General features: G+C 36.9%; 1 protein-coding gene across 3 annotated transcripts in view; it reads right to left on the bottom strand.

Annotated features, from left to right (window-relative positions):
• The window catches only part of LOC121727496 (acetylcholine receptor subunit alpha-like), a 49,976-nt gene that overhangs the window by 1,997 nt on the left and 22,042 nt on the right, over positions 1-25,937 (bottom strand). For 2 of the 3 annotated variants that reach the window (XM_042115382.1, XM_042115383.1), the window contains exons 4-9: positions 24,316-24,431; positions 22,631-22,799; positions 20,801-20,937; positions 15,124-15,270; positions 7,359-7,562; positions 1,148-1,349 (exon numbers count right to left, since the gene is read on the bottom strand). In XM_042115382.1, the coding sequence (XP_041971316.1) occupies positions 1,148-1,349; positions 7,359-7,562; positions 15,124-15,270; positions 20,801-20,937; positions 22,631-22,799; positions 24,316-24,431 (975 nt within the window). Of the gene's footprint in view, positions 1-1,147; positions 1,350-7,358; positions 7,572-15,123; positions 15,271-20,800; positions 20,938-22,630; positions 22,800-24,315; positions 24,432-25,937 lie in introns of all 3 variants that reach the window. The other variant, XM_042115381.1, reaches the window with a different exon arrangement.

The following is a 25,937-nucleotide window of genomic DNA, read 5'->3' as shown; positions in this document are numbered from 1 at the left end:
GGCAATACGAGCGTCACGAGTTTCCCCATACAAAAGTGAAAAAAAATTTTGGTCTTTCAGCGCTGCTACTTTCACAGTCAACTCTCTACAAGGAGCACGTACACACCCTAAAGTATTATCACTTATTTTTGTTACATCCTGTATACGCCCGTGGCGTATACAGGATGTAACAAAAATTAGTAGGGTAAATTAGTTTTATTATTCCTTAACATTGTTAACAAGTAGTAGCATTATTAACCGTTTAACGATAACCTAATCTATGTACCATCGAATAAATTGATTCATAGGCAGTTGACGGATCTAGTACATCATTTGGTCTTGTGGTGTTAATGTTAATTCAATGTAAGTCGTGATCTATAGACTGGGTTTGAGATAGCTCGACCAAACGAAACTACGTAGGGACGCCATCTGACTATAACAATCGACTTCTTTGATAGTAAGTACCTGTATGACAAGTAAAATAGACGCTTACAAAAAAATGCTATTGTGGTAGTGCGATTATGATTCTTATATTTTTGCTCACACCGTTTATAAATTTATATAGAAAAAAACTAGCTGACCCGACAAATGTTGTTTTGCCATATAAATTATTTCTAGTATCAATACAAAAAGTAGATAAAAACTTATTTTCAGGTTTTGGGCCAGGGGAGGGCAAATCAGATTTTTTATAAGCTAGGTATAAAATAAAAAATTATTAATTTTTTGTTGTAAAAATATTGTATTGCAAACAAATGGCAAAAATTAGTTTTCTTAATTTTTATAGATAAAAGTACTAGATAATATACTTAGTACGGTCGTCAACATGATCCAGGAGGGGGGGGGGGGGGGGGGCAGCTGCCCCCCCCCCTGCCCCCCTCGGTACGCCCATGGCCCTAGACCTAAGTAATTTGGTCGCGTTAAGTCAAACCTAAGTCAAAACTCAAACCCATCTGACCGATCGCAGCTAACATTGAATTGACAGAAGCCGCCCAAACGATGTAGGTCGACAAACGACACTGCCTAGGAATCAATTTTCTCGGGTTTACATACAAAATTTCATTAAAATCGGTTGAGCCGTTTTGAAGAAGTTCGTGCACAAATACTGTGACACGAGAATTTTATATACTTATTATTAAATGTAATTTTCAAAACCATTGCTTTACTATACCTTAGTGGAGTCCTCCAACATCCTCGTGTGCTCCGCTATGAAGCGCACGCAGAAGCAGGTGCGGTGGACCTCGGGCGGGCACGCGGAGTGGCTGAAGCCCGGGGGTTCCGGTACCGGCTCGGGTACCGGCGACAGCGCCTCCTCGCCCGCCTCCGACCCGTGGACCACGCAGCTGCCTCCGAAGCGGTTGCTTTCCGTTATCCTGTATTGGAAAACTATACGTTATAAATAAATACAGCCCACTTGGACACATCTTAGTTAAAGCTAATGAGGAGTTCAAATGTACTGCCAAATGGTTCCTGTAATTCTATACACGGCGGTTGCCAGCCAGTTCTTTAAGCCCGAAATAGACTCGGCCACGCTCCCGCTTATCTAGATCTCCATCTTGATATACATGGTGTATACAGTAACCATGACTTCTATTTATAAACATGAAGAATGATTGGAGATAAAATGATGTTTAACCGAAGATTAACTTTAACTCACAACTACGCAAGATGGGCCTTGTACCCCTAACATTATGAATCCCTAACATTGCTTAGATTCATTAATGTGTGTTCCTAGTTCATTAATTTTAATTAAGTAGTCTTACGCTGACTATAAAAATATTAAATCAAAAAAAGTTTTATTTTATTAGCTGTAGAGAACAGCTAGCACGCAATTACAGCCTGCACTTCCTTTACCATCGCACAAGGTGTTTTGCGGTTTTTTTAAAGAAAATGTATACAAAAATTATCCGATAGTTGACCTTTCCTGTGTTACATAAACATTAGCGGCCTTCCGAAATCTTTATTTTCACAGTATCGGCTTTAGCCGGGGATATATTTTGTATTATATATAGGAGAATCTGTACATTAACGCGACCGTGGGATCGGATGAAATAACATATTTCTTGTTATTACAGCGACCCAAATATGAGTCACGATTCATGCCTCTATTTTGTGATGTAGGGTAGAGGCAGCATTATTTTTATTATAACCGATGAAAAACGTTAAAAACAATGTGAACCTATTCCTGAAATGTATTTTACTATAACAAATAAGGTGCTATGAATGTAAAAAATAAAAACACGCAAAAAGCTTTCTACAACTACAGTGGTATAGTGTAAACGACATCACAAAAAATCCATGAATATTAAACTAATGTATTCAATATGCTCCAGGCGTAACAAAAATTTAGTGAGGAGGATGTGACGAGACTCGAGAGGCACTGGAGAGTGGAGGCAGAGTGGTGTCGCGTATGTGAGGCAGCGATAATACAAGTACGCGCGAAGAGTCGTCGATGTTATAAGAGCGATATCTGTTCCAAACCGGCCGACTAAGCTCTTTATTATGCCATCGAATTGATAGCTGATAATAGAAGCCGAACACGCTAACCCTTCGTATAATTCGAGCACCGCTCGAATCAAACTTCGTCGAGTATAATTGTATAATTCCTTCGAAAGTGATTAGCTTCACAATAGGGTCAGGGATTGTACGAAAACTTTTTAATGGATTTTTAAAAATCTACATTTAACTCAATTTCTGCTCGACAAAATGATTTCCGAGATAATGGATGTTTCGAGGCTAAGATATGCTAAGACGCGAGAAACGATGCGATGAAATTCAAATCGGTATTCATTTTTAACCCCCGACAAAAAAGAGGGGTGTTATAAGTTTGACGTGTCTGTCTGTCTGTCTGTCTGTTTGTCTGTGTGTGTATCTGTCCGTGGCATCGTAGCATCCAAACGGGTGGACCGATTTTGATCTAGTTTTTTTTCTTTGAAAGCTGACATGATCGAGAGTGTTCTTAGCTATAATTCATCATCATCAGCCTGCTCAGTGCTGGACAATCAGGGTTTATCTGGTTCATGAAAGGCCGTTAGCGACTTGTAGTCGATTGATGGGTTTTATATTTCATTCTGGTTGGTGACATTTGTGAATATACACGTATACACATAATAATGGAAAGTTGACCTGGTGCTGCAGCATCACCTGGTAATCAATAGGATATCCAATTCCTCGCCAACTTAGAGCAGAGGTTTCGTGTTTGGGCTCATTTTAATTGCGACAGCCAGTAAGAAGTATATAAAGTATAAACAGTAAATATTTACATGCTGCTGCTGCAGCATCACCTGGATTTTATAGGTAGCGAGCTTCTTATGAACCCAAAGTGGAGGTTTCATATTTGGGCTCATATTAACGGCCTCATCGAAAAGGACAAAAAGGACATTGATAGATGGTAATCATGAGAATATAATTCTGTTGATAGGAATTATTCTGCACTATAACCAACACAAGTTTAAAAAGTATGAAATAAAATTAAATTAAGAAATTTAAAAAAAACCCCGCCAAAACAACTTTAAAAAGTAATGAAATAATATTTACTGCCTTTAAGTTCAAATAATTCCTAACCTGTGTAAAGTAATATTTTAGTCCATAATTGTTGTCAAGGTGTGTCGGGGCCCTCAGGGTGACAACGACAACTTCCCAAAACGACAACTTCCGAAAATGCCAATTTCCGAGAACGTGTATTCTAAACTCGTCAACTTCCGAAAATGGCAAATTCCTGAAATGGCAAATTCCTAAAATGTCAAATTCCTAAATTGACAGATTCCGAAAAAATGAATTCCTGAAATGACAAATTCCGAAAATGATAAATGGCTAATTTATAAGAGGGCCCCCGAGACGATCAAACGACAACCAACGGCGATTTTTGTGATTTTAAGAAATAAATTATTTCGAGATTAGTAATTAGCATTTCGAGAAAAGTAAAGTGCAGTTTACTCGAGAATGAATTATTTGTTAGTTTGTTTTATATATTATATACATACTAATGACAAAAAACCAGCCAAATGCGAGTCGGATGCGCGCACGAAGAGTTCCGTGCCATTGACTAGGTATATAATTTATAAAATAACTATAAAAGGTTTTATGTATGGGAGCCCCCTTATATATTTTTTTATTTTAATTTTATTATTAAAGTAAAAATACAACTAAACTGAGTATTTTTTGAATATTTAAAGTTATTACCATTCAAGTCCTATTAACATTATTGATATCGAGCAAAAGAGGGCAAAAATCGCGCTTTGTGTATGGGAGCGCCACTTTTTTTTGTATTTGTTGTTATAGCGGCCACAGAAAAAAATAATTTGTGAAACATTTAACTGTCTTGCTATCGCGGTTTTTGAGCTACAGGCTGGTGACAGACAGACGGACAGACAGACAGCGCAGTCTTAGTAATAGCTTCCCGTTTTTACCATTTGGGTACGGATTACGGAACTAGGGTACCCAAAAGGAAAAACGAATGAAAATAGGTACAGTCAGCAGCAAAAGTCCTTTAAAAAAAAATCGAACGCGTAGTCTTTCCAGGAAGACACTTTATACGTGGGAGAGCCATGCTTCGGCACGAATGGGCCGGCTCGACCGGATAAATACCACGTTCTCACAGAAAACCGGCGTGAAACAGCGCTTGCGCTGTGTTTCGCCGAGTGAGTGAGTTTACCGGAGGCCCAATCCCCTAACCCCTACCCTATTCCCTTCCCTACCCTCAACTATTCCCTTCCCTTCCCTTCCCTACCCTCCCCTATTACCCTATTCCCTCTTAAAAGGCCGGCAACGCATTTGCAGCTCTTCTGATGCTGCGAGTGTCCAGGGCGACGGAAGTTGCTTTCCATCAGGTGACCCGTTTGCTCGTTTGCCCCCTTATTTCATAAAAAAAAAAACTCAATTTTGGCGGTTGTCAATTTAGGTAGTTGACGATTTAGGATGTTGTCATTTTCGAATGTTGACATTTTAGAAAGTTGTCGTTTTCGGAAGTTGACATTCTAGAAAGTTGTCGTTTTCGGAAGTTGACATTCTAGAAAGTTGTCGTTTTCGGAAGTTGTTGTTTTCGGAAGTTGTCGTTTTAAGAAGTTGTCGTTGTCACCCTGAGGGTGTCGGGGGACCGCTAATGTAGATGTTTGATTTCGCATAACAAGTTTAAGGATCAATAATTCACAGCGATCTGAATCGAGATAGGTATAATCAGCGACTTGGCGGTTGTAGGTTGGAGTTTACTTGGCGGTCCCCCGACACACCGTGACAACAATTATGGACTAAAATATTACTTTACACAAGTTAGGAATTATTTGAACTTAAAGGCAGCAAATATTATTTCATTACTTTTTAAAGTTGTTTTGGCGGGGTTTTTTTTAATTCTTTTCGATTTAAATGCTCGAGTATTTAAAACGAAAAGTAGGTACTTAGGGAGCATACCCATACTACGTGACCTACTTTTTAAGATTTTTTGACCCCCCCCTCCCCCTAGTGACCACGCGTGGTATATGCCCAAGCCCCCTTCAATTGTTCACGTGGTATTGACAAGAATAATTTTTAATCATTTTGCAAGTTAAAAAGAGTAGATAGCTGAAAATAATTTGACTCATATATTTTGTGCTTATTAAGTTATTTATTACAAAAGACTCTTTGCATGTTAATAATAATTATTACTACTTAATTATATAAGGGAATAAAAATAACGATCTCCAGAAAATACATTGATACCCAATAGATTGCCAAAAAGAAATACTTGACACCAATAAAAAAACTTTACTGTGAAAGTAGCAGCGTTGAATGAGCAAATTTTTTTTCTCCATACAGAAGTGAAAAAAATGGTCTTTCAGCGCTGCTACTTTCACAGTGAACTCTATGTTAGGAACACATACACATCCTAAAGTATTATCACTTAGATTTATGTATAATATTGTATAATAACTAGCGACCCGCCCCGGCTTCGCACGGCCCGGGTATAATAAAATATATAGCCATTGAAAAAATGATTAAACTCGATTCAGCAGTTTTGATTTATACTCTTTACTTATACTCTATCTATATCTGCCCGTGGCCGGTGTCCCGCATTGGTCGGTACCGCCGAAAAAGCTAAGTCTCGCAATTTTTAAATTTGTAATATCTTCGAAAATATATTTATTAAAATCATATGCTGTAAAGGGCCATATAGATCTACTAGCTGTTTCCCGCGACTCCGTCCGCGTGGACTTTAGCTTGTAGCGTGCAGTAGTTCCCGTTTCCATGTAGGCTGCAGAAATGCTTCCGCGGTACGATTATTTCAAACTTCAAAAATCTTCTTATAACTTCAAATAACTCGCGAAAAACTTACCACCTCTTATAGAAATAGATATTCAATTTACAATGTATTTAAAGTGGTTTTATTGAATAAGGATTAATGCTGTATTGGTTAAAATCGCTTCGAAAATTAGCCATTATAATATTTTGTCATTAAAAGTAAATGACAAAAAACTGTTATTGTGGGATATCCATAAGAGGTAGACATATACCATTGCGGAGTTTTCTGTAGACCTTTTCAATGTGTACAGTACTTGGTACATTATTTTGATAAATCTCGTAGGGTTCAGCCTGCGTTTGCAATGTAAGCGGAAAAAAATGTAATTATTTACGACATCACATTAGAAACCCCAACAATAACAGTATTTCTCCGCTATTTAAGGAATGTTATTATACTTATAAACCTTCCTCTTGAATCACTCTATTAAAGAAAACCGCATCAAAATATAATCATTGCGTAGTTTTAAAGAAGAAAGGGACATGGGGGAAAAATTTTGTTTTATAATATTTAGTGATAGTCTAAAATTACAATAGAACAATCAGAGAAATTAATTTCTAGGCAGATGGCGGACCTAAGTAATTTGGTCGCGTTTAAAGTTAAACCCAACCGACAGATCACAATTAACATTGAATTGACATGATCCGACTACATGACGTTGGTCTGTCAACTACTTAGGAATCAATTTCCTCGATGGTACCTACTATTTAGTCACGACTGTAGTTCAAATTGTAATCGTACACTAAAATATATAGTAAATATGATCACAAAGCTTGACAGCTTCACCAAACTTCAAAATGCCTGATAAGTGACAACAGTGCTTGTTTTTTTAATGGCTGTTGGCTATAAATAACCATAATAAATGCCAGTGTTAAGTATTAAATGACGAGAAAAAAATTTTTCGTATGACGTTTCTCTCGGCGAAAATGACTACGTGACAAAACTCTAGACCCCCTCCCCCCCTCTCGTGACCGAGCGTATTATGGGTATGCTCCCTTATAGCCTTTGTGACGATTATTTTTAATCGAATCTTCGGAGATTTTTATTTAGATATCGCTTTTCTGTTACGCTACGATTTTTTTAAATTGGACAGTAGCTTTTATTGACTTACCCGGACTGCACATAAGTGGTGTGTGTAAGGTCCTCCTTGCTGGGCGACCTGGTGAGGGGTGCGGGGCGGGGTGGCGCGGGGGCGGCGGGGGGCCAGGCGCCGGGCGCGCAGCAGTCATCGTCAGCGGCCGCCAGCCGGTAAGGGTAGAGGGGCCGAGCCGCGCCGCCGCACCGGACCACCACGCCGCACGCCGTATACTTCGACCTGTGGATGCTGACACATTGTAGTGTGTAATACTTATAGCTTTTAGACGGGGCTTAGGGAAAAGAAAATACTTCGACTGGCCATAGACGGACCGCAACTTGCAGTCGGGACCTGCTCTAGAGCGGTCCCGTTGAAATTTGCACCGACCGCTCAAGATCTGCTCGAGCGGTCCGTGTATTGCAGATATGAATTTTGTATGAAAACTGCACTGCCGTGCGGCGACATTTTGCAGTCGGTTTCGACTGCAAAATGCGGTCCGTCTATGGCCGGCCTTAAGATGTTATACAATATATTTTGTCTTTGTCTTGAAGAAAAGTGGCTTGACCGAAAATTACAAAATATTGTAACTATAACGTTATACACAGTGTGGAACACATAATAGTGCATAATACTCGCTTGATACCTTATGCCAAGTATCTCGGTTAATAGTTCTGTAGATACTGTAGGCGAGTCGTTATGGTCTAAAACGACCGTTAATAAATGTAATGATTACCTATACATTAAACCAAATTGCGGTCGTTTATTATAGACAGAAAAAGTAGTGGTGAGTCGACGTTACAAAATACCAAATACATGTTCCGTTACTGTAAGAATAAATAAAACAGTTTTAACACAAAGTGTAGGTATCCAGTCTGTGAACCGTTGTCTGCAGACTACAACGTAATGTTGCAGCTCAAACCTCATGAACGTATCTGCAAACTTCGCTAATAAAATACAGACAAGTTGGGCTATCAGGAATAAGCAGCAAACCCATACAATTATAAATGCGAATTTATGTCTAGTATTTTTTATATATCTTAAATATAGAGTATAATAATAGTATTTTTAACCGACTTCAAAAAAAGGAGGTTATCTATTCGACGCGTATGTATGTAATATTTGCAGAACTGCTCAGTTTTCGTATATTAGTCTATACTCTATATATGTTAGTCTTTACTCTGTATCAGCGTCTGAATAAATTTGCCGATTTTCAATAGTGTATCATAAATGTATGTATATATAAGTATACAGTATGTTTTTATTTTTGTGTTCACATATCTCCGGAACTATTGGAGAAATTATTAGGTATTGTTCAACTTAGGGAATACTGAGACTTGCAGTATTCCCTAAGTTGAACCATACCAAGTACAACAAAAAAATAATCGCTTAACGGACTTGTAGTTCGGGAGATATGCGTGCACAAACATAAAAACATACGTACATACATACACTTTTGAAAGGGGTATGAAGATTTTTGTATGGAGCCTGGCCGACCCACTGTCCGCTAAATATGTTTTTTCGCGTTCACGAATATTATTTTCAAAAATGGATACACACATTTGTTCAGAAGCTGCCATTGATTAACATATACAAAAACTAGACAGTTATGGAAATATTCCATACATACGAGTTTTTTTAAAAGTCGGTTAGTAAAAATCTTTGTTCTTTGTCAATAATAACCTTTCAACAAATCTTAAGTTTAGCTATTGTAGTTCTAATGGAAAATGAAAGCCCCACAATGTCCAGACTTTCTTGAATACAACCATTTGAATTTCTGATCAACATCTTTTGTATAACTGATTTATATTACCGAGTTACTCAATATCGTTTAGTAAATATTATGTGCTATACAATTATTTGTTATAGAGGCTGTATCCTTAAGGAGCTTTTAGTTGAAGCGACATTTACATAATGGCACGTGACTATGATGGTTCGCCTATCTTCCTCAAATATACATGATATAAAAGTGTCATCTCATAGTATTAGTGATAGGTCTGCTCCGAAAAGGTTGAATAAAATTCCATTTCAATTAATGTTTAATTGTACGTTTTTTTTAAATTTAATATTTTTAAAAAATAAAACTACATACTTAATATCTAAATTACAGATTTTTATCCTGTTTACAACAACTACATTGTTTAAAATATACGATACGTAACAATCTCTGACACTCAGTTGTAACCTGTAACTTCTAGATAAGTCGTTTACACATCAGCTGTAGCTTGCAGATGTAGAAAGTAGGTAGTGGTTTCAGTTACTTATAAAGAGAGAGCAATTTTCGATGTACAACCAAGCTTTTTGTAAAATTTGCGACGGCATATTGAGATAATCAATCTAAAGTATAAACTTTTCTGAAGTGCTACGAAACTCGTAGCTGCGTAGACTTGCTACAACGCCTCGTAGAATCAGCGTAGGAGTAATAATAAATAAATAAAAAGTTCATACGTGAGAGAGCCATGCTTCGGCACAAATGGGCCGGCTCGACCGGATAAATACCACGTACTCACAGAAAACCGGAGTGAAACAGCGCTTGCGCTGTGTTTCGCCGAGTGAGTGAGTTTACCGGAGGCCCAATCCGCTAGCCTATTCCCTTCCCTACCCTCCCCTATTACACTATTCCCTATTAAAAGGCCGGCAACGCACCTGCAGCTCTTCTGATGCTGCGAGTGTCCATGGGCGACGGAAGTCGCTTTCCATCAGGTGACCCGTTTGCTCGTTTTCCCCCTTATTTCATAAAAAAAGTATTTCTAATCATAATTCCATTTAAAATAGTATGTATAAATATAACAATCCAAAACATAATTAATAATTATACCTAATTTGGGTAATTAAATTAACGATATAATATACATTTTACACAGGGTAAGATAATGTTTGTCAATTTTCATATTAATATGAGCACACACGTGTATAATATAATAAGGAAGTTAAGGGACAACTTTATCGCGAGATATATTATGAGTATTTATAAAAAAAAATAAGATAAAATTTTCTTACTCGGTCTCCTCCCGGGAGACTAATCTTTGGAGCGAGTACGAGTTCACTCAGTTTCGATACAAGGACGTTTACCTTAGGGGGTGTTATTCGAAAGGCGACTTTTGGTGGATGACTTAGGGTTCATATTTGTGCGAATGTGGGTTTTCTTATTTAATTGCGACAAGTGAAAGTGGGTCTAATACGACGTCGGGTAATTGCCCTTATATCCCGCGCGTACAGCCGCATGAAAACATTTTATAGTTTACACCGTTCCGTAGTGCTCGCGTCGGCTCGGTTAACGGTATTTTTAGGGTTCCCTCGCATAAAATAAACAGTATTGCGTGACTTACCTTTGTATTTAAATAGGTACACACGGTACATATCGGTCAGTAATGGCGAAATAAAGGAATGTAGGTGTAAACATTCTTAAGACAGTTATAGAACCTGAATGTTATTACTTGTTTTTGGTTGATAGCTTCACTCATTGATTTCTAAACAGATAATATTTATGTAGTTGAAAGTTATAAAAGATACTTTTTTTATACTTTCTTCTTTCTTTCATCTTTATCTAATTAGATGGCGAATGAGAAACAAATAACGTACAATCAACCGTATTATTTTTATCCAAACTCTTTTCTATACTTTTACCAACTACAATACTATATCGCAGGGTTTAAATAGACGAGCGAATAGCCGACATTCCAGATGTAGCGCCTAGAATTTGATCGAGGAGATGTTTGGAATGTCGGTACATTTTGATTTGCTAAGAATTTCAATTGCGGTTTTGGAGAATCAATTATCATCCCCCCTTTGTTTTTTTACAATAAAGTACTGCTCGGTTCAAATGTTGATAACGTCAATTTGAGGTAGGACAAACGACCCCATGGCTGGCAGTCATACTATTGTGGCACCTTGATTTTTGTTTGAAAAATAAAATTTAGAAGGCTTCTATAGTATGAACTTTTAAAGTGGCATTACTCATTAATCGTGTGTTTTCTGTAATTTTTAATTGTTAACATCGTTTAAATGATATAATAATGAAATCAAATCCAGAGGTAACACACGTTAGATACGAATATTGTCTGTCTGTCTGATACCTCGTCACGCTTAAGCCACTGAAACTACTTTGATGAAATTCGATATGAAAATACTTTGAGTTCCGGGAAAGCAGCAGAAAGGTAGCATCGAAAATGCACGGATGCCGCATGTTACCAAATTTCGGCACAACGAAGTTACACACACACTCAATCAAATTAAATGAACATAATAATTAATTACTTCTAAATGTATAAATTGAATATATTTATTGGCATCAGCTTATGAGAACAATCGGACTCGCTGAGAGTGATACACAATTCTTTTCCTCGACAATTTACTCTTTGTCTCCGCGAGAGGTCGCCCACCGCGCGCCGGTGTAACAATTGTAAATAATGGAATAGTCAATAATGGAAAAGCACTCCGGACCGTTATATCTTAATGCATCCACGACTCTATTGTTGGCCGAGACAGAATAATGGCGAAAATATATCATTGCGATTGTTCGAAACGCTGTTAGGCGTTCGAGTTCGTAATTAACTGATTGATGCGCTGTGTTAGTACTCGAGTGATGGATACACAACTATGATATTGAACTTACATACAATAATATTGTAGTCCTCAATGATAAATATAGACTTTACGGTAATACACATGATGAAAGACGTTATATTAATCTTCATTTACTCTATCTCGGTAGCCACACAAAGCGGCGGCTGCGGCCATTTGTTTAATTCCATATTTTTTTAAATTAATAACGTCTATTATGGCTATTGCAAAACATAAATTATATTATAAACCAATACAAATATTGATATCGTATTAATAAGACCGCGCCATAATAAGGAAAGGTACACAGTTATGTTATTTAATATTGTACTTTTTTAAGTAAATAAATATGGTAATCTATTGATTACTACATCAATTATAATATCTCCGTTTTCAAGTTAGCAATTGATTTTCGATCGACGATACTTGATATAATCAATCGTCCAAGTCAAATCATTTAACATAATTAATATCGCAAACTCTCGAGGTGGATAAATGTTTCTCAGCCGTTACTCAACAAGTTATAATTAATTTACGTTGGTGTGTCCACGATTACAGTCTAAAGTGGTTAAGAAAATTATATTCGTATCGGGGAAAAGTTGGCGTGCGAAGTTTCAACACGAGGGGAGTTTAAAGAGGAAAGGGGGGGAGGGGTTGCCAGGGGGAGATTGTTTGAGCGCGGGCTGGCCTTGTCAGTACTTGGGGGCTGATTACATTATTTGACTTTACCGGATGTATCCACGAGTAGTATTAGAGAAATATAGGAACGTCAATATAAAGTCTGTTAGAAGGTTTTTAGTAATGTAATATCAAAGAATACAGAAGATAGGTGTATATAAATGTGAAAATGTAGAAGTCCACTTTCACATTTTTATATGTACACCAGCTATTTGACCGAGCTTTGCTCGGTATTCGATAAAACACGAATAAAATGACATTTTCTACAAAAATAATTTTGTAAATCGGACCACAAACGGCTGAGTAATCGTTGAACATACATAAAAAAAATACATACAGCCGAACGTATTACCTCCTCCTTTTTGGAAGTCGGTCAAAAATGATTCCTAGCTAGAATATCTTATTAATTATCGCCTCCAAAACCCCCTATATACTGAATTTCATGAAAATCGTTGGAGCCGATTCCGAGATTCCAATTATATAATATATATACAAGAATTGCTCGTTTAAAGATATAAGATTAGGTGTGCGGCTATTTTGGGTTAGGTCTAACAATTTTCTTATCTTTCTATAAAAGGAACATACTGTAAAAGCCTGCGATAAACGTAGTCCTAAAGATACGTGGAATTGGCTAGTGTCACGCAATGCGTTTGGAATGACCATCGAGGCAACAACCATGTGCAGATCTGGATTAAAGTTAGCCCTGGGCTAAATATGTAGTCTCGCTATATTATATGAGATCGCAATAGATAACATGATGATACTTAACTCAAGATCAGATTCAGATCAGAACGTCTATCGATTGAAGTGATTACCAGCTTAAAAAAGATTTAACTTAACCCGGTTCATGTAAAAGCGAGAACTGTGTTACTATATATTCTATGTAGCATAGAATTAATTTTTTTTTAAATTACGGAAATAAATAATTAAGAGATTAATTCTCAGAACCATTTAATTTAAAAATCTATTTCGAGATATTGCGTAATGCGTAGACCGGCGTAGAGGTGCTACGCGCTACGGCGCTACGAACGTGCTACGAAGCCATCGGAAATAACGGTACAGTAGCACATATTGTACCCTGTGATCAAATTTGTTTGACAAACTTATTTGATGTAATTTACGTTTTCATCAAACAACAGCGCAGACGAAAAAACGTGCATCATACAAGTTTGTCAAACAATTAGTCATGAAATCTTGTTTGACAAATACAGCGGAAGACGTTCAAACACGTTTGCCAAACGCTACGCCAATCCAAATTTTCTTCAAACAGCTCAAACACGTAAATCGTTTGACAAACGGTTCAAACAAAGCTGTACACTACCAAATTTTTTGACAAACACGTAAAGTTTGACATACAGTTTGATCGTTAGTGCAGTCGCCGACGCATAAGCTCACGTTATATCCAATTACCCACTTTACATTCACAAGTATCAAATATTTTACTAAATAATTTAGCGCTAATTTACTAAGGGGCTCGCGTACCCACAGGCAAACTCATAATGAAGTAAATTCTACGCGGTGCGAGTCGTTTACAAATCTTATATCTTTAAACGACCAATTCTTGTACATATCTATATATATAATTGGAATCTCGGAATCGGCTCCAACGATTTTCATGAAATTTAGTATATAGGGGGTTTCGGGGGCGATAAATCGATCTAGCTAGGAATTATTTTTAGAAAATGTCTTTTTATTCGTGTTTTATTGATAATCGATAAACTAAAAAATATGACTCTTCCTGACATCTATTGGCGAATAATAATACTATTTTGTAAGCAACTAATTGTTTTAACGACACAACAACAGCTAAAACTATTCCAGCAGATGGCGTTGTTAAGTAGCACGAAGTCAATGAGTGATTGCTATACCGAGCAAAGCTCGGTCATCCAGGTACTATTTATTAATAAGGAAATTCACAAAAGTATATTTCGAAAGTATCTTTGAAGTTTAGATTTATGGCGGGTCCGAAATAAGACGGCTGGGGAAACATAAATCAATTTAGAAGTAACGTTTCGTTCTTGATATTGGATACACGAACCGGCCAAGGGTGAATCGAACCACAGTTTTTTTCACTGTATGAAAGTACAAATCGAGTTTTAAAATTTTAACGTAGACTTGTGTGTATTGTATTAGGTTCTATATAAACTGCAGCATATAACTAACGAGGCACTTATAACTTCTCTGGAAGTGCGCAGCGGGTTCCAGCTGGTCATAAAATCTCCAAGCTCCTTTCGGGTTTCCGGTTTTAAGCACACACACTATTCTTTTACGAGACAGGAGAGTGTATCATGGTGAGTTTTCTTATGCCTTCACATACCGAAAAATATGGAAAAATACCGAAATTAAAACTTTCGCGCGCGCGTTTTGTGGCAACGCAACCTTCACCCAATTTTCATCAAAATCGATTAAATGATTTAAACTTAAGTTTGTAGGCAGACATACCGACATAATATTATATTGCAATGAATAGGATTGATGTCACGAAAACATTTTGTGTGTGTTTTTTAAGCGGTAACACTTGTATATTTTGTAAATGTATAGATAACAATATGTTCTGTCTCACCTGTTGGTGTCGAACTTGTACTGCGGGCGCTTCATGAAGAGCAGTCTCGGCAGGATGTGGATGAACACGCGCTTCACCCATGGCGACATCCGGTGCGTCTGCGGCGACCGGAAGTGCACGTTCAGCACCACCACCGTTACGCAGATGCTGCACACAACACATAAACGTACAGATTTAACACACGTACATACATACATTTCAATATGGAAGACATTTGCTCAGCAGAGGGTCTGCATATACCCATAAAATACGAAATATAATATAAAACGCTATAACATTACACAGCACACCTAATATAGTATAGTAATAACCACTTTTATTTACGTACGTTAACGTAAAACCTAGATTTTGATTAGTCGGACAAATGGAATATATACATCAGCTAGTACTACGTAGTTGTATTTGACAGAACGACTCGCGCGAACTCGCGCGTTAAATTCCATTGATACATGTTCTACTTAAATAACGTTTGTACAGTGACAAATGACGGGCCAGCTGGCCGTAGTTCGGTGTAAATAATGCTGCATTTATTGGCAATTATATAGCGACATAGTATAGAGTATTTTACTATGAATGATATTATGTACATGTATAAGCAGATGACGGGCCTACGCTATTCCGTCGGGTTTGTTCTTCTGCCGACGAATCAGTCTTTCTGATACTGTATTATACTCTCAGCCTGTTATTCATAAAGTTCAAAAATTAAAAAAAAGTCGCAGCGTAAAACTATTCAAAGTCGATTATCTTTGTCTCTTATGTGACGTTTTTAACTTGAAAAAAAAAAAACAAGCACTCCTTGATGACGCTATTTATTCGTAGATTCCTATCCTGTAATTTCTATTTCTTTTTTTTATGAAATAAGGGGGCAAACGAGCAAACGGGTCGCCTGATGGAAAGCAACTACCGTCGCCCATGGGCACTCGCAACATCAGAAGAGCTGCAGGTGCGTTGCCGGCCTTTTAATAGGGAATACGCTCTTTCTTGAAGGTTTGCAGGTCGTACAGGTCCGGAAATACTGCCAATGACAATTTGTTCCAGAGTTATGACTATAATAATTTCCGATTATTATAGTCATAACTTTGAAAATATTATTATGAAATATTTAAATAGATAAAAAAGATTCTGTACATATGTAGGACAAGATTCTGTACATATTCTCCATATAAACATCGAGATAAGAGAGGAAAACTAATTGTAATATAATTAATTTATATCTCCTACAAGTTATCGTGGTTACGTAGTCCGTTAGAATTTCTTGGCTGTGGCACTTAATCAAGATTTATGGAGTTAATCCTGCGCTAAGGGCGAAGTTATGTTGGAATAAGACCCTGTGTAAGCAATATTACACCATTACTGGTTACTGCGACATTCTATGCGCCGAACTAATATCGTAAGTAAATATACTTAAAATTGTCTATGATAAAACGCACTTTTAGTACCTAATACTTGTGGGCTCTGGCATAACTGCTCTTGCTGATAAGGTTTTTAGATAAGTGTCGGCTAGTCTATATACAATTTAAATTGACAGATAAAGTATGGAGAATCTGTCAAATAAGTTGCGGATAGCCAATTCAGCACATTATCAGGAAGTGGTGAAATAGGCCCTAATTAGATAAATAATATTTGTTAAGTAAAATAAAAGAAACAGCCGATCATAGGTACTTTACTACACCACGTCCTTTTTCTGAAAGTCGGTTAGAAAAGATATAAATATTGTACCATCTTATTGTAGTTACCATATTTTTGCAAATAAACGTTGTTAAAATTTTTATTCTAAAATATGATCTCAACACCGGCGTAGGCGTTGCGTAGAGTTAATTAAATTTTTTTGCTCAACATTTCTTGGGAGATAAAATCTGTGGTCTAATCAGTTTGAAATAAATGTCTCGTTTATTTTATAGCCAAAATTTAATATTCTTTCGAAAGGCTTCCTCTGATTCGCAGACCGCAATTATGCCAACCTTCTATTTTTTTTGCTTCTAGGTGCTTGATGATATTTAAAAATCTTTTACATGCACTCCTCATAAGTCGTAGAAGTGCTGTTGTTACAATATGACGATTATAAATGATTCACATCTATACTTCCATACTAATTAGTAATTACTAATATTATAAATGTCATTGTGTCTGTCTGTCTGCCTGTCTATCTGTCTGTCTGTTCTCTTCACGCCTAAACAGCTGAACCGATTTTGCTGTTATAAATGTCATTGTGTGTGTAAGGAGATAGTTTGAGTCCTGGGAATTTTTATCCCGGAAAAATGTACGATTCCCACGCGATAAACTAATTTTGACGCAACAAAGTTGCGGGAGTCAATTGTCACATATAAGTTATGAATATTATAAACCACTAATTACGAATACGATAAAAGGAACACGTTAGTCGTAGGTTACACGTTCAGTTTATCATCAATCTTATCCATCAATCTGGTAAAGATCTCGACGATCGATCGAATGATCTGACGCGAAACTGAACGTGTAACACACGGATTGATGGACTGATCATTTTTTCTTTTTATAACCATCAATCTGGCGTCATTTTGTACTTTTTATAACCATCAATCTGGTGTCAATCTCAGATTGATGACAAATTGAACGTGTAACCTACGACTATTGAAAGATATTCATACTAGTGATACTAGCAAATGACGTCACTCGGCGATTGACCAATGATGAGGCTGCCATGTATGTAAATTACACAAACTCGGCACAACAAACAAAGATCGACAGCTAAATTAACATCTCAAAAGGCTCCCTTATAGATTGAACCAAATACTAGTCAATACCCGCAATTTCGTTATGCCGAAATTAGGTACCATGTGGGAACTGTACATTTTTCGGAATAAAACTATCCTATTTCGTTGTTTGTAACTCGTTTCCTATAAATAAATTAGCTTACCTTAAGTCCTTAAGTCTTAAGTCTCGTTTCTCGGGACTCAATGTGACATATCGAATTTCATTTAAATAATTATGTAACAGTTTCCTTGCACTTATTTCACTTTATTTTAATAGATATTACAAAATTGTTATATAGACACGACCGGTTTCGATCAAATCATCATCAGGTTTAATAGAAACTGGTCGTGTCTATATAATAATTTTGTTATATCCATTAAAATAAAGTGGAATAAGTGCAAGGAAAGTGTATAATTATTTAATTGAACTAGAATTTCCATCAAGAAGTGACAGTATATTCAATATCATAGGTATATATCAATTTTCATAGAATAAAGAGGTAAAGGCAGATGTCATAATTATTTCGAATTTATAAAATGAGTGTGATTGCCTATCTCTTTCATTCACGATCATTATTACAAGAGAAAATTAATAATATGTAATAATCCACGATTTAATACCGCCAGGTTAAACCCAGGTTGGCGCAAGGGGGAATCAATATTTTACCAGCAGGAATAAAACCAATAGTAGAGGAGACCGTGGGAGGTCGACCTTCACCGATCTGATAACCAGATGAGTCATATTTTGTATCAAATATAATTTATAAACAAATATGCCTATAATTACTTGCCTATAATCTAAAAGTGCTCATGGCTATTTTTTTTTAAGCTAGGCAACAGTACTTTAAGTATGATTTTTTGCAGGCAAGTCTATATGACTGATTTTGTAATAAAATAATTTTTTCTAATCATGCAAATTGTACAGTATATTGAGGTTATACCTTAATATACATTTCAAGGAGAAATTTATTTTCGTCTTTTAAGAGTGTTTTTAAAATAAAAGCTTTTTTTCAAAAAGTTTTTTGAATTTAATTTATTTTTTGTTTTTTAGATATCTCTGGGTAGATTTCTTAGTGTATTTCAAGAATTTGTTAAAATCTGATTAACTTAAGTCTTAAATAAATCGTACTTGATTTTAATCAGTGAAAAAACCGTGTCTATATCTAGCGAATTGTTTAAATATTCCGTTTATTTCTACATGACTAAATATTTAAATTTCACTTAACAAAAATTGTCTAAAACCAGACTGGATTTAACTTGACATAACATGACATGACACGATACGACAGGATACGACATGACACGACACGTCACGTCACGACATGACATGACACGACACAACGAGCCCTTTTATTTAATACCCATATTATTGCAGAAGTGCTTTAAAAATAAATCTTGGATGAGCGTCCATTTTGTATGTAGAATGACATAACATTCGTTTCCGAGTTACTCTCAATGAGCCCTTTCATTTGATACTCATATTTCAGAAGTGAATTAAAAATAACTATGTATTCCCGTGTCTTGGATGAGCCGCCATATTGGATGTAGAATGACAGTACATTCGTTTTCATGATACTCTCAATGAGCTCTTTCATTTGATACCCATATTGCAGTAGTGCATTAAAATTAACTATTCCCCTATCTTGGATGCGCCGTCATATTGGATGTAGGATGACATTACATTCATTTTCGAGTTACTCTCAAAAAGCCCTTTCATTTAATATCCATATTGTAGGACTGCATAGAAAATAACTATTTCGCCATCATGGATGGTCGGCCATATTGGATTTAGAGTGATTTCACATACCATATCGTGCATGGTCATCCAAACTAAACGTGTATGCAAAATTTCAGCTCAATCGGTTAAATATATCTACTTCAAAATTGAGTTCCAAAATTCCACCGTAACATACATACTTACATACATAGAGAGCAAGTTAAATAAAAGCTTTTAAAAATAGCCATGAGCACTTTTAGATAGGCAAGTAATAATATACATATTTGTTTATAAATTATCTTTGATAAAAAATATGTCTCATCTGGTTATCAGATTGGTGAAGGTCGATCTCCCACCGGCTCTTAGACCACAATATCCATTAATGAATTTTACATACCGGGTGCGTACGTGCCGCACTTACCGCAAATGGTGTTGAGAGATTTACTTCACGACTATTTATATTTATTTAGTTCCTTGTTTTGGGCTCCTCCGTAAGTGACGTACGAGCGTACGAGGGCTATTTAGCAGAACTAGAGATCGCCCAATGGTCGAAATTCGACTTTAGTTGCAACGACATTAGGACTAAAAATATTGACTTCATCATATTTTTTCAACACTTGTCTCTGGGACTCAGCTGATCTCAGACTGGCCGTATAAGCATTGTCTAATAGTAGGTATCTAAGATTCAATAAAAAAAAACAATAATCCATTTTCAATTTGTTACCTTGTTGTCAACAGACTTCAATCATAAATAAAAGAGTATAATTCGTATGTATAGGCTTGTCACTCAAAAATCTGTCATTTTTCCTAGTGTGTGTGTTGTTGTGTGTGTAATGTTTTATTTGGTAAAAAAATGTATGATAAAAGCATAATTTCAAAATAATATTAGCTCGATGCACTCCTTCGCCATATAAACTATAACTATGCAAAATTTCATTCACCTACGTTTCCCCATTTTTCGTCAAAAGGGATACAGAGTTTTTGGCTCACGTATTAATATAAAGATGATCAGTTTTATTCTATTACTTACGTGCAAATATTAAATACAGTTTATTGTGATTTGTGGTAAAATGGAAAGTATAAAATCCGTCTCTGCGTTCTATTTATAAATGTTCCTAATGCTTTTTCGAACGTTATGTACCACGGTAGTTGCTTTCCATTAGGTGACCCGTTTGCTCGTTTGCCCCCTGTATTTAAAAAAATGTAGCATTTTTAAGCAATATCGTACCTTATAGAGACTAATATCATGGCGAAGATGAGGTACTTCCCCAGCAGCGGCACGACCAGCGACGTGGGCGGGATGATCTCCACCACCAGCAGGAAGAACACGTGGAGACTAATGAGGATCGATATCGACAGCGTCACCTGGTAACACCATGTTTTACTATGTAGGTATACGGTAGGTAACATGGGCGTTGCCAAAGGGGTTTTGGGGGTTCAAACCCACCCCGAAGAGTTACATTTTGTTCTTTTCTCATTGGATAAAGGGTTATGTAGTTTTTTTTTGGTTTACTTGCTTGAATAACCCCCTCCCCCCAAATACTAAAACGTGGCTACGCCTATGGTAGGTAATCCTAATGGTAGATAATGCGAAAGTTTTTCTGTCCAACTACCACTTCAAGCTTAAACCACTGAACCGATTATGATGATATTCGGTGTACAGATATTTTTGTTGCGGTAAATGTACCTATGTACGAATTTCGCCGCAACTGAGTTGCGAGCGTCATCACTAGTACTCGCGAATTCACATTTTGGGTACGCTAAGCGTTTACCACACAGGAATCATACATTTCCCAGAAAGAAAACTAATGGAACTTTCAGTCCCTTCAAAGAATTCAAAGTGTTACTAACCGGGTTTCGTCTAAATCAGGTCGGCGGTTTAAGCGTAAATGGGAAGCAGACAGAGCAACAAATTATTACAACTAGAAGGAAGAACCAGTGGCCCGATGCTTATTCCTCTAATCTCGGTCGTGAGGCGGAAGGTAGGGCAGGGGCTCAGGCACGACGGTTCTATTGCAAAACCTTTTGTGATGGGTAGTGCGTAGTTTATCTAATTACCATTCCCCCAGTTTTACACTTAATAAACGCCAAAACAACTTTTGTCTACTGTCTACAGTCTTTACATAAAACAAAACCCATTAGCCTGGATGCTGTCTTAATCTAAATAAATTTTTAATGTAATAGAAAGTTATACGTTTACCGCACTTACTTTATAAATATTTAAGTAAGTATGGGCACAAGTGAAATGATCTTAATAATTCACAAATAAATAGGACTTCGATTTGTATTTATATAGCTTTTAGAGGCATCGTATTTCTGTAAAATACGATCCAATTATATAATAAAAATCTTATCGTTCAGAACAGATTTAGGCGTGGGATTTGTAAAGGAATAACATTTATTGCCTCTGTGTTTCTTTAGCGACGTTTTATGAAAACGTATATCGATGCTTCGAATTTAATTTAATCGAAATTGCGTGTATAAATGAACACTTAAGCTACACTATCTAATAAATAATGAGTATAGTTACTGTGTTACTATACAATGGTAGGAAAATATGTTATTGATAGTTCATAACTAACGTACTACGTCGCTTGATTATTATTCACAAAGTCATGAATATTATGAACACGTAAAGCGCTGTATGTTAACTGTAAAGCATATCTGGATCACACTGTCAAATTCTGCGAAATTATTAGCAAGTTTTAACGAGGTACGTTAAATATGAAACATGTAGCAAATAGATCATGTAATAGGTTTAGGGCCTGTTTCACCGCTTCCTGATAAGGCTATCCACCACTTAATTTGACAGATAGAGTATGGAAAATCTGTCAAATAACCCTATCGGGCACCTTATCAGGAAGCAGTGAAACAGGCCATTAATTAACTTTTATTAACTTGTAAATACAAAAAGTTAAAATACGTTTTTAAAAAGTAAAAAAAAAAACAAACGAAATACAAAAAGAAAGCATCAGTCATGTTAACCTTAACTTACGTGATAAGGAAACTAAGGTAGGAAAGAAGTACGCTAGCAGTAATGTATGAGTAATTCGCTCACCTTTTCCCCGCTATCGGAGGGCAGATAGAATGTAAGGACGGTGAGAAAAGAGATGCCCATACACGGGATGATGATGTTGACGGTGTAGAAGAGAGTTTTCCGCCGCATGGTGATGTTGAACGTTATATCCAGGTAGGGCTCGTCGCAGCACGTATAGAATTTCTCGTTCCTGCACAATATTGCATTATTTTACTATAAATTCTGTATAACTACTGTTCCGAGACTCGCTAACAATGTGCCGTTGCCGTGTCATTCTTTTTTAGGTAAAAATAATTTTAAAATATCTCTGTCTCTGTAATATGGAAGTTTTCGTCGAAGTTTCATATCATTTTCTTCTACAGAATATATGATGTCGAAGAGGCGGGTAATAATGTCGAGTCTATGGATGAAAAATTTATGAGTCTTAAGCTAGACTTAGATCATCGGCCACCTGCCTCCTTGCCCCCCCCCACGAGGGTCACTTTTCGCACGCTGTCTGAGTAAGTTTGGCGATAAAACTTACGGTCTAGCGTGAAATACAACTTTGAAACCCATATCAATCAACTTTGTCCACCCATTTCATAAATTGGGAGAGCGACGCACATCATAAATTCCGTCTTTATTATTCTTCTCGACAGATGTGACCGTATACAACTATGGTTTTGATTATTTTGATCTATTGTTGTCGGAGAAATAGGGCATTATGTGGGTCGTGATATAAAATGCATGAAAGATTAGTTCACTCGGTAGGTGGGCTATAAAAATATTGCGGCTTTATTATGCACCAGTTAACGGGAACAGATAAAATTACATAAACAACATAATATTATGTTGGTATACCCTCCTCTTTATTTAACAAGTGTTACATACTCTATAATTATAAAATTCTTAACTCTTAACAGGGCGTAAAGGTAAAAACATTTTAGAAGATGACCATTGACTACCCAGTAGAATGTAGTAGCTATTGTTGTCACAATTAACTAATACCTAATAAAATATTTAAATCAAACTATGTTAATGTTTATGTTTTAAAACCAAATTTAAAAAATATATTTGTAAACGAACTTAATTTTTATAGGTACATAGCTTATAAACTTGTGATGATGCTTATAAATAGTTTTTTTTAATTTCTTGTATGTAAATAATAATAATTTATAAAGCATAGTCCATGTGACCGGCGTTTACGCTGTCATTGGTTTATTAAAAGGTACTTCAAAGTGTAGCGCGAAAAAAAGCAAACACTTTTTCAAAGTGACAACTGACTACCTTTGCAGTGCTCTTATTAAAAAGCTACGCTCCAACTGCTTTGGAGCGTTAAAATGTTTGTAGAAACAATGTTTCCTTTGCTTAATTCGGAGTTTAACTGGCATGAAGCGTTTGAAATGGATATCAACTGGACCAAAGGTCCAGTCTTTTAGACTGGACCTTTGGTCCAGTTGCATTCGACAAGAAAACTTTTACCTACGTAACAATATTTTTCGAAATCTAAGTTACGAAACAAAAATGGTTAATTAAATGGTCCTAGTTATATTTAGTTTCTAACTTCGATGTCGCAGTTATCAAATGTCACCTTCACGAAACTCCTAGTATCTATGCTTACAGTAAGCAAAGATTAAGGTTGAAAGGGGAGGTAAAGGTTAAGGGTTTACTTATTGTCTATACAACTTGTGGTTATTAAGTGTCATACAATATGATCAATAGCATACCTGACTGCGGGCACCTCCAGTATGTCCCACTCCACCGACATATAGAACTCGGAGAGGTCGACGCCAACCGACACTATGTTACTGCCAGACTGTTCGTCCATATGCCTCAGGTCCACCTGTGTACATTCCCTAACATGATATTACATCGTACACGACACAAATTACTTAAAATACCTGATACTCGATTTCTGTATTCAAATTTAGCTATGTCGTCTACTGCATCGATAAAAGCCTAATGTTAAAAATGAAACACTCAAATCGAACACCAATACCACAAATACAGACAAAAATGCAAACGATTTTAGTATGGTTTTTAATATTTGCGTTAGTTTATCCTTTTAGTTTTTTGCGTTTAGTTAAAAGCTTTATCTCTACGCGAGTCGACCGAAAATAGATTATTCCGGGTAATTGAGAGCGAATGGAATTATTTATTTTTGCTCGACTCGATTTTTATGTTTTTTTATATGGGGTACTGGGGTACCCCTTTAACTTCTGTCTTTAGATCGATCCATGCACCCTGTCACACAATGTGAGTCGTTAGATTGTTAACGCTGAAAGTAATAAAATGTATTAATCTGTTAGTTAGCTACTCTTTATTGAGTTAGACGCCGCCACACAGTGTGCCGAGTGCGGCGTAAACTTTGGACGGCTACCTTTAGTCACGACACTTCGACATAACGAGAGAACAACGATCGGATCATGCGAAGTAAAGTCCACGCGGAAACACAACACCTATACAATTAAACGTCGCTATAGAAACGATGTACGTGTAGCTCAGGACATTATGTAGCGTGTAAATAGGGGCGAGCCGTTTCTCCAAAAGTGAGGTCGTCATTAAAACGCCAAGTGACGTGAAGGAATACGGTGGAACCGGCTCCGTCGCGCCCGGTTTGCTCAGCGGAACTCGCGGTAGTCCCGCGTCCTCGGCGGGTCCTCGAGCACTTTATGCCACCAACGTCCCACACGGTTCCTAAACACTACCACATCGTCACACACTCGAAACAAGCTTGATGGACAGAGCACGGATTTGATGGCATAAAGCGCCGCGGTCTTGTGTGCGTCACGGGCATGCAAGTTCCAGCTAAACTTTTAACATATTCAGTTGCCAATCAGTCTCACTCAAAATTGTGTGCGCTGAGGTCTCTATGTTTTGTCTGAGTTGGATCGTTACTGTTTAGTTTTGTATGATTTAAACACCATGCATTGTTTAGCAACACCGATTCACGCAGCCACTAAATGTCGCTAGGAGGGAAAGGTATAAAATATGCAGTAGAATGACTGTTGATGGCCGGTGTGTCGAGCCGAGGAGTGTAACGTTTACCATTCGACAACATCGTGCTGTGCTCATTGTTCGCGTGTCAGTATCGTGTCAAGCTGTATACAGGCCGCGGTCTGCGGCCGGGTCCGCCGTGATCAGGAATGCAATTAGTCAAGGCGAAGCTGGAATCATGCAGTGAGTGGAGTGTACACTGATATAATCGGAAGCATGCAGCGAGCTAATGTGTGATTATGTCTGTGTATGAGTGTGTCGGGCGCGAACGGAGCCAGGGGAAGGGGTAGTTGGTTGAGGCCATTTCGAATATTCATGTTTTGAATTTTACTCGTCTGCACATAGTCTCATT

Source organism: Aricia agestis, chromosome 5, assembly GCF_905147365.1.
Source record: "Aricia agestis chromosome 5, ilAriAges1.1, whole genome shotgun sequence".
NCBI classification, from domain to species: domain Eukaryota; kingdom Metazoa; phylum Arthropoda; class Insecta; order Lepidoptera; family Lycaenidae; genus Aricia; species Aricia agestis.
This window is presented reverse-complemented; position numbering and strand designations above follow the sequence as displayed.